Here is a 10,730-nt window from a genome sequence, read left to right on the forward strand (position 1 = left end):
TACTCACAGCCTCCCCAGCTGTTGCTACACTGGCTGAATAAGATTATTGCCTCCTTTACTAAGGAGGACGGAGGTAACAAACCTGATCTGAAAAGGGGAGGGTTTTTGCAAAGGCGAGTCGTGACACTTGCTACACTACTTTCCATATGGTTGTCGATAAGCTTTGTAATTGGTCCGAGGAACAATAAGCTACATCCAGGAATCCTTGAGGGAATAAGCGAGGAAACTACAAGGACAAACCCCCCAGAAATCATGGAATATTGGAGGGCTGCCTGGAAGGCAGAGGGGTTTCTCCTCGAGTTCAAAGAGGAATTAAAAAAAAAAATTTAGAGTACGCAATTATTTTTTTTTTACAATTAAGGAGCAATTTGGCATGGCCAATCCACCTACCCTGCACATATTTGGGTTGTGGGGGTGAAACCCACGCAGACACGGGGAGAATGTGCAAACTCCACAGTGACCCAGGGCCGGGATTCGAACCCGGGTCCTCTGCGCCGTAGGCAGTGATAGGCCATCAATGAACACACGACGAGTGGTGAACATAACTGAAGCTTTAATAAACTAAACGGAACGCCTCCTGGCCTCGGATCCCGAACTGAGGCAGCGGCGGAGACTAGCGCCCTTTATACAGAGCCCGAGGGGAGGCGGAGCCAGCAGGCAGTGGTTTACCACATTACATATAATACAGGGGCAATTTACCACAATACACATAATATATACTACTGTCGTTCAGAGCCAGCAGGGACAAGCCCAGGCATGTAACAGTACAACAGTACAATACAATAGAGTAGTTTACCACAGGCAGCAGTGCTAACCACTGTGCCACATGCCACCAACTTCAAAGAGGAATGAGCAAAAATCACTGCAGACCAGTCAGGTTGATCTGCATTATGATTAATGATCAAAATTCATTAATATTGCTGGAAAAAGACATGTTGCTGAAACTGATGAATTACACTCATCAGAACAGATACAAGAATGTCAAATTTCAAAGGGAGCAACTGCAGGAGGAAGATGACTCTGATTGGTTGGCAAGATGACTCTGATTGGTTGAGGCGTTGCCATGGAGGATGCACCTATAGGCAGCTATTGTTCCAATTGCGTTTGTTTAGTTCAAAAAAAGGTGTGATGTCTGGGCATGGTCCTTTTGACTGGAAAGGGCATTGGTGAGATTGGGCTTGTTTCCACTGGAGTTTAGAAGAGTGAAGGGTGACTTGACCCTGAATGGTCTTGAACATAGAAAGAACGTTTCCTCTTGTGGGTGAGTCCAGAACGAGGGAGCACTGTTTTAAACTCGCCTTTTTTCAGACAGAGATGAGGAGAATTTTTTCTCAGAAGTTTGGAACTCTCTGCTTCAGAAGACAGTGGAGCAGGGTCATTGAATATTTTTAAGGCGAGGGTCGATAGATTCTTGTTAGGCAAGGGAATCAAAGTTTATCTGGGGTAGGTGGGGAATGTGAAATTCGAAACACAAACGGATCAGCTATGATCTTACCGAATAGCGGAGGAGACTCAAGGGGCCGAAAGGCTTGCTTCTGCTCCCTATTTCTTATGTTCAAACAGGTCGCTGCATATGAATATATGTAACTAGTAGAAAGTATAAGTTAGCCAAATTATGAGCCCGACTGATCACCATAAATTGATTGTTGGTGTAATTCAGCACACTTGATATTGTTCAGTAAGTGCTGTCTAATCTCAGAATCGCATCAACTGTTGGATACTTTGCAAGCAAGGGCTGGTGGAGTACAGTCAGTACTTTGCCTGTTGTGTACTGCCGAAAGGACATGCTGTTTGATACGATCAACCAGTCGCAGGGACGTATGGCCTACATTCCTGGCATCACACCGGCACTGAAATTCATATACTACGTTACTCATTTGTGTGGTAGACAGATGTCATTTTGTCTTGACGGTGGCATCGAGTTCGTGGAGAATAACATTCATATTGATACTGCCGCTTAACCTCTTGGTCAGATCCTCAGTAATGATAAGGTCCTGGAGCATCTGGATAGAAATAAAATCATTTAAGAGCTTGGGATTCACATCACAAAAGGTAGTGGACACATAGTCTTAAAACATAATACAAGATGCTTGACTTTATAAATGGAGGTATGGAGTACAAAAACAAATACATTTAGCCAAGACCTAGTGAGTCAGTCTGGGCACCATACTTTGGATTGGATTTCCAGGCCTTGGAGAGAAGTTCACTAGGAATGGGAGCAGGGATAAGAGACTGCGGGCGGGATTCTCCGTCCGCCAGCCGGTCAATGGGATTTCCCATTGTGGGCAGCCCCACATTGTCGGGACATCCCTGGGCATGGGTGCATTGCCAGCATAACAGAGACTCCTGGCAGCGGAGAATCCAGCCCTGCGTGTATGTGGAAGAGGCTGTAAAAAGTTGGGCCTTTCTTCCTTAGAGCAGACAGGTTTAAGGGTAGATTTAATAGAGGTGTTGATGGAATAGGTAGACAGAAACGGTTTCCATTGGCAGGAGGGTTGGTAACCGGGGGAGACACAACTAAGACAAACTAGCGAAACAGTCAGAAACGACACGCGGGAGGTAAACTTTCAGCCACAAGTTGTGATCTGGAACAAGTTGCCTGAAAGGTTGGGAGAAGCAGATTCAACAATAACTTTCAGAGGAGAATTACATGAGTACCTGAAAAAAGGAAAGAGAAAAAAAAACCCGTACACGGCTGTGGGGAGAGAGCAGGAGAAGTAGGACTAATTGGATAGCTCTTTCAAAGAGCTAGCACAGACACAATGGGCTGAATGGCCTTGCCTTTGTGCTGTAAGAATCAACTGATTCATGAAAGGGAAATCCTGCCAATGTAACATGTTGTTTGGTATAAGGCAGTGGATGCAGGGTGCCAGGGTTTCAGTAAGGCCTTGGCTCCAGTTTCTCTGGAGAGACTGGTACTGAAAATAAAGAAAGCGTGAATCAGAGGGAATACTTAACAATGGATGCGGGGTTGATTAAAACCCAGAGGGTGATAGTATAAGGGACAATCCAGCAGAAGATCGTCAGCAGGGTGGTTGGCACAATGGTTAGCACTGCTGCCTCACAGCGCCAGGGACCCTGGTTCGATTCCTGCCTTGGGTGACTGACTGACTGTGTGGAGTTTGCACGTTCTCCCTGTGTCTGTCTGGGTTTACCAGAATTTACCAGAATGTTGCCTGGTATGGAGGGCATTAGCTATGAGGAGCGGTTGAATAAACTCGGTTTGTTCTCACTGGCACGACGGAGGTTGAGGGGCGACCTGATAGAGGTCTACAAAATTATGAGGGGCATAGACAGAGTGGATAGTCAGAGGCTTTTCCCCAGGGTAGAGGGGTCAATTACTAGGGGGCATAGTTTTAAGGTGAGAGGGGCAAGGTTTAGAGTAGATGTACGAGGCAAGTTTTTTACGCAGAGGGTAGTGGGTGCCTGGAACTCGCTACCGGAGGAGGTGGTGGAAGCAGGGACGATAGTGACATTTAAGGGGCATCTTGACAAATACATGAATAGGATGGGAATAGAGGGATACGGACCCAGGAAGTGTAGAAGATTGTAGTTTAGTCGGGCAGCATGGTCAGCACGGGCTTGGAGGGCCGAAGGGCCTGTTCCTGTGCTGAACATTTCTTTGTTCTTTTGTTCCTCTGGCTGCTCTGGTTTCCTCCCACAGTTCAAAGATGTGCAAGTTAGGTGGTTTGGCCACACTAAATTGCCCCTTGATTTGCAGGTTAGGTGGGGTTACAAGGATAGGATGGGAAAGAAATGGGGCTGGGTAGGGGGCTGTTTTGGAGGGTCAGTACAGATTCAATGGGCTGAATCATCTCCTCCTGCACTGTAGGAATTCTAATTCTATGCTCCTGTGGCATTGAGCAATCAGATATGAGAAATTACCCAGCAGGTCAGGCAGAGTCTAGGGAGAGGAACTGAGTTAACAAACCTTGTGAGAGACTGGGATATCTTGAAATGTTAAACTACACCAGCGAGGTACTTCAAAAATCATTGATGCAGTGGCCACCTGGAATCTTGGTCACATTACAGGAAAGACATTGTAGCAATTGCATGGATGCAGAAGATAGGAGCAAGAACAATGGAGGCGATTTCAGGACTGGCCTCATTTGAAAAGTCTTGGGCATGTTCCAACTGGTTAAAGAGAAGTTGGGAGCTGATATCATTGTTGATTTTCGATGTTCAAAAGAAACTAGATAATGAAACCATTGGAATAGAGGAAGGCCGTTCGCCCTACCCCCTCCTCCCCGAGGCTGCCCCGCCATTCAATTAGGTCACATGTTCAGCCTGTGCCTCAACACCATTTACCTTTCTTGGCTCCACATCCTGTGGCACGCTAATCTGACAGCTGTGATACAATAGTGATGCCCATCGAGTTAATCTCATATCACCGAAATCACCACCTTTGAGCATAGCCGACGAGTCCAAACCTGTTGCTGATGGAGCTTTTGTTATTGCAACGATATACAAATACAGCTGCTTCTGCTGACTGAGTCTAAGTAACAAGCAGATGACTCCTCAGCCAGTGTAGACAGATGGTGAGGGAAAGGATAGTGTAACCCTGATTTTAAAGCTCTGATGCGGTGTATTATATATTTTATATGGTTCTGTGACATGCACAACTATCAGAGTCAACTTGCTGACCAATCAGCACACTTTTCTCCTGTAGTATAAATCGTGACGGTTTGAAATTTGGCATGCTTGCATTTGTCCTGATGAGTGCAAGATGAAAAACTTTGGCAACATGTTTCTTTTTTCAGCAATATATCATCGTGTAACATATATACATATAGTCATACATGTATCATGTCTGCAATCTATAGGATTCTCACCATATCATGGAATCATAGACTGATTGCAGCAGAGAAGGAGGCCATTCGGCACATTCAGCCACTCTGCCCGTTCCCCCTCACCCTGAAAATATTTTCCCATCAGGTTACTATCCAATTTTCTTAGTATAAATTTAGAGTACCCAATTCTTTAGTTCCAATTAAGGGGCAATTTAAGCGTGGCCAATTCACCTACCCTGTACATCTTTTTGGGTTGGGGGGGGGGGGTGAGACCCACATAGACACGGGATGATGTGCAAATGTCACACGGACAGTGACCCAGGGCCGGGAATTGAACTCGGGTCCTCAGCGCTGTGATAACCACTACACCACCATGCTGCCCTTGATTTCTATCCAATTTTCACTTGAAAGCAACGGTGGTACTGTCTCCAGCGCACCCCTGGGCAGTGCATTCTGGATCCAAACCATTCGCTGGGTGAAAACCTTTTTCCTCACCTCGCCCTGGGTTCTTTCGCCAATCACCCTAAATGTGTGCCCTCTGGTTCTCAATCCTTCCACCAATGGGGACAGTTTCCAGTTCCCCGTGCCCTCCCCCATCTACGCTGTCCGACCCCTCATGATTTTGAACACCTCTAATCAAATCTCCTCTCAACCTATTCTTCATCAAGGACAATGATCTCAGCTCCTCCAATCTATTTAAGTAACTGAAGTTCCTCATCCCTGGAACCATTCTCATGTATCTTCTCTGCACTCTCTCTAATGCCTTCACCTCCTTCCTAAAGTGCAGCTCCCAGAACTGGCCGAACCAGTGGTTTATAACATGTTATCATAACTCCCTGGCTTTATCTAAACTTTCAGAAGTGTACCACGTGTAGGTCCTGGGATATGCAAAGTATAGAATGTACAATACATACAGACTCTGAATATGTAGTATACACAAGCCAGAGGATGTGCGATATGAAGGAGCAATGTAATAATATATACAATAGGATGTCTGCGTATGGAATGTGACAACGTAAAGCGATATTGGGGGTGGAATGGTGGTGCAGTGGTTAGCACGGCTGCCTCACAGCACTGAGGACCCGGGTTCGATCCCGGCCCCGGGTCACTGTCTGTGTGGAGTTTGCACATTATCCCCATGTCTACGTGGGTCTCACCCCCACAACCCAAAGATGTGCAGGTTAGGAGGATTGGCCACAGATCAAGAAGGACAAGGACGGAAAGTTTCCCTCTGTCTCAGTCTCATAGGATGCCACTTGTGACTTCTATAGGAGCTGCTCCAGTATCTGACTTGGAATTCCATGGAAGCTGGGCAGGGATTTCATAATAATAATCTTTATTGTCACAAGTAGGCTTACATTAACACTGAAATGAAGTTACTGTGAAAAGCCCCTAGTTGCCACATTCCGGCGCCTGTTCGGGTACACAGAGGGAGAATTCAGAATGTCCAATTCACCTAACAGCACGTCTTTCAGGACTTGTGGGAGGAAACCGGAGAACCCGGAGGAAACCCAGATAGACACAGGGGGAACGTGCAGACTCCACACAGACAGTGACCCAAGCCTGGGACCCTGGCGCTGTGAAACCATAGTGCTAATCACTATATTACTGTGCTGCCGGATTTGGGAGACAACAGCACATTCAAGGACTTTGGAGAGGGGAGGTTGCGGTTTGCAAGAACAGTGGCAATGAAGAGTAATGATGGCAGATTTAAAGGAGAGAGGGACAGTAACCTGCAGAGAGGGAGAGAACCGTTTACAACATGTGCTAACATTGGTGACCAGTTTTGTGAGAATAGGGTTGAGGGGGCATGAGCCATGCCCCGTAGACAAGAGCTTGGAGGTAGCATAAGAAGAGAATAGCAGGAAAACCAGAGAAAGATGAGAGTTCAGAGCTGGGGAATGGGGGGGGGGGGGGCGCATTGAAAGTGTGTGTGGCCAGGTGGGCTAGTGGAAAAAAGGGGAGCGAGAGAGATGGTCATGATTTTGGTGACAAAGAAACACAAAAACTCCTCGCACTTATCCCTGGAGGTGAGGGTGGAGGGCACAGGGATTTAAGGAGACAGTTTGCAGCAGAGGGTTATCTCTGCTTGGCAGCGTGATCCTGGAATATCGAGCAGTTATCGGAGGCGAGAGCAGGAGGCAATGGTGTTTGAAGATGGTCCAGCTAGACCTGGCAATGGATGGCAAAACCATCTATCCACCATACCCTTTTCAAGAAAGGTTGAACTCATTTCGAGTTTAGAAAATTGGAGCGGTTGCAAAAAAAACCCACAATTGCCAAATTTTATCTGCCTTAATTACCTCACGGACGGTTGGACCAGATCCCGCGGACCTATTGCGAAGAGGAACAGGGAAGTTATTCCAGCCTCCTGGCCAACATCTATCCCTCAATGGACCTCACATTGACTATTCTTTTGTTGGGCAGCATGGTGGCGCAGTGATTAGTGCTGCTGCCTCACGGCGCCGAGGTCTCAGGTTCGATTCTGGGTCACTGTCCGTGTGGAGTTTGCACATTGTCCTTGTGTTTGCGTGGGTTTCGCCCCCCCCCCCCCCCACCACAAACCAAAAGATGTGCAGGGTAGGTGAATTGGATACACCAAATTGTCCCTTAATTGGAAAAAATTAATTGGATCCTCCAAATTTATATAAGAAAAACTATTCTTTGTCACTTTGCTGTTTTTGGGAGCTTGCTGTGTGCGAATGGGCTGCCGTGTTTCCTACGTTACAAAAATGGCCTCGCCTCAGAAAGACTTCATTGGCTGTCAAGTGCTGTGGGATGACTCTCTTGCCATGAAATAATTGCTGACAAGCTCAACATTTATTGCCCGTCCCTAATTGCCCTTGAGAAGGTGCCGATGAGCCACCTCTTTGAATGGCTACTGTTCATGTGGCATAGATCTGGTGGAGGTGTGAGGCGCTATATAAATTCAGTTTTTTTTTCATTCGCAGCTAAAAGTCAACCTAATTACTGTTGTGGGCCGGGAGTCACAGGCAAGGACAACAGGATTTCCTCTCCCAAAGGGAATTTAATGAACAAGACTTTTTTTGTGACGTGGGCCGGAATTCTCCAGCCGTTTGGATTCCCTGTTCCCGCCGGTAGTGCACCCCCGCCCATCGGTTTCCTGACAGCGTGCGGTGGCTTCATTGGGCACTCCCATTGGGAAGCGGAGGGGGAAGAGAATCCCGCTGGCAGTGAATGGCGCACGGCTGAGAAACACGCGGTGGGGCACCGGAGAATCCAGACCATGCTCACCATTACTCATACCGCCCATTACCCCAGATTTATTTCATTAACTAAATTTAAATGCCAGTAAGGTTTGAACTCATATCTCGTGGGTTATTACCTCAGGCCTGCCAAAAAGTTTAGTCCATTGCGTGCAGAGGGAATTTCACAGCTCCTCTGTCTCCCACCCATATTTGAAAGCTCTAGACTCATCTGACAAGACTAGTCAAGTACAGAACGTTGGTCTTCTTAAAATCTGGCAATTGCGTTTTTTTTTGTAACCTCTCCGATTTTTGCCACACACAAAGTTAGCAGGCAGAAACAGCGAGCATAATGGCCTTTATTGTGAGGGGATTGGAGTACAAGGATCAGGAAGTCTGACTACAATTGCAGGGTGCTTGGGTCAGACCACGCCTGGGGTATTCGTTTAGGTCTCCATATTTAAGCGAGGATACACTCGCATTGGAGGCGGCACAGTTAAGGTTCACTGGGTTGGTTCCTGGGAAGGAAGCGTTGTCCTGTAATGAGAAGCTGAGGAAATTAGGCCTTCTTCGCTCCTGAGTTTAGAAAAGAATGTGAGGCGATCTTATTGAAACATACAAGATTCTCATGGGGTTTTGTTTGACAGGGTGAACACTGAGAGGCTGTTTCCCCTACACTGGGGGGGGGGAACTAAAATGGGAGGGGGGGGCACAATCTCAGGATATAAGGGGCTGATATTCAGGACGAGGACATTTCTCACAGAACCAGGGTCCCAGGTTCAATTCCAACCTTCAGTGACTGTGTGTGGAGTTTGCACTTTCTCAGCCATTTGTGCTTGGGTTTCCTCTGGGTGCTCTGGTTCCTTCCCATAGTCCAAAGGAGTGCAGGTCAGGTGGGTCGGCCATGATAAGTTGCTCCTTAGTGGCAAAGGTTAGGAGTTATGGGGTCGCAGGGATAGGGTGGGAGGGGGTTAGGGTGCTCTTTGGGAGGGGCGGTTCAGACTCAATGGGCCAAACGGACTGTAGGGATTCTATAGGGAATCTTTGGAATTCTCTACCCCAGAGGTTTGTGAATGCTCCGTCCTTGAATACATTTCAGGCTGGATAAACAGATTGTTTTTGTCTCTCAGGAAATCAAGGGAAATGGGGATTGGCCGGAAGGTGGAATTCGGGTAAAAAAGCTCATGATCATACTGAATGGCGGAGCAGGGGAGGCGTTACATAGTCTGCTCCTACTTCAATTTATTATGTTCCTGTCGTGTCAACTGTGATCACACTCTGGTACTTAAAGCCTTGCTGTCAACTTCATTGTTGTTACTCGTCATCAAATCTAAAATGTTGGCCCCCTCACTCCCTGGAGAGAACATAGGACAGGTGCTGGAATGTGGCGACTAGGGGCTTTTCACAGTAACTTCATTGAAGCCTACTTGTGACAATAAACGATTTTCATTTAATTTCATAAACAGGGTCATAAAACATACCACCAGTAACTCTCCGAGTCCCTTCACTGCTTTACCCATGGAGATAAATCTACTTCCCTGCTTCCCACAATGTCATGGATGTGAGAATTTAATTATTGGTGATGATATCAAATCTAAGTATTATATAAAAGTAAGGACTGAAAACATTTATTTTACAATAGGGACTGATTTTTGCAGAGCACAGTTCCAACCATCTCCTGCCCTTTAATCATAGAATCATATTATCCTTACAGGCAGAAGGGGAGGCCATTTGGCCCACCGGGTCTGCACCGACCCTAGGAAAGAGCACCCTATCTAGGCCCACTCCCCGCCCCATCCCCGTGAACCCACTTAACCTTCACATCTTTGGAGTGTGTGAGGAAACCGGAGCATCTATAGGAAACCCACGCAGACACCGGAGAATGTGTAAACTCCACACAGACAGTCACCCGAGGTCGGAATCGAACCTGGGTCCCTGGCGCTGAGAGGCTGCAGTGCTAACCACCGTGCCATCATGCTGTCCACTTCACTGCGCCCTCCTTGAGTGTTCCTCAGGATCGAGGATGTCTTAGCTACCACTCTGGTTCAATACGTTTTGAGCGGGCTGGTAAGTCCAATGTTGCTGTCTCGGACTCTGACAACTCCCAGGGCAGGTGGTCGTTGGAGGGTTGGGTAGATGGGTTGTTTGGTCTGTGCAACTTGCCTTTGCCTCTGCCCATTCCCGAAGGCAGTCTCTCGACTAGCTTGGTGCCTTCCTCGATGGACCTTCTTTAACCGTGGCTCAGTGGGCTGCACTCTTACCGTTAAACTCTGGTTCCAGTCTCCCTCCAGTAATTTAGATTTAAAGAATCCGTAATGTTGCCCCGGCCAGAGGGGGCAATTTTACACAGGAAAGTGTCAAACCATTGGCTGGGTGGGCAGAGAGCACTCGGAGGGGAGGGGTATTTGGAAGGTGGGATATTAGGAAGCAGAGTGGGGGGGGGGGAATGGTGATAACTCTCACGGGGACTACGGGGGATCACGCATTGATCTCCCTGTGCGGCTCCTGGAGTACGAGTTCCCAAGGTAACGGGCGGAGGCCCGCGTGGCGAGGACTCGTTACTGGGCCCTATAAATGCCGCCCCAGACCAGGTGTTCTGTCATTCCTTTTTAAAAAAATTTAGAGTACCCAATTAATTTTTTCCAATTAAGGGGCAGTTTAGAGTGGCCAATCCACCTCCCCTGCACATCTTTGCACTGCGGGGGCGAAACCCATGCAAATATGCAAACTCCAC

The 10,730-nt window shown here is 47.4% G+C and overlaps 1 protein-coding gene across 1 annotated transcript in view; it reads right to left on the reverse strand.

Annotated features, from left to right (window-relative positions):
- Positions 1-541: 541 nt before the first annotated feature.
- prrc2a (proline-rich coiled-coil 2A) overlaps positions 542-10,730 on the reverse strand; it is a 221,764-nt gene continuing 211,575 nt past the window's right edge. The window contains exon 32 of the mRNA XM_072475501.1: positions 542-2,003. Coding sequence (XP_072331602.1) covers positions 1,896-2,003 — 108 coding nt within the window. The 3' untranslated portion in view covers positions 542-1,895. The remainder of the gene's footprint in view (positions 2,004-10,730) is intronic.

Source organism: Scyliorhinus torazame, chromosome 14, assembly GCF_047496885.1.
Source record: "Scyliorhinus torazame isolate Kashiwa2021f chromosome 14, sScyTor2.1, whole genome shotgun sequence".
In the NCBI taxonomy this organism is placed as follows: Eukaryota; Metazoa; Chordata; class Chondrichthyes; order Carcharhiniformes; family Scyliorhinidae; genus Scyliorhinus; species Scyliorhinus torazame.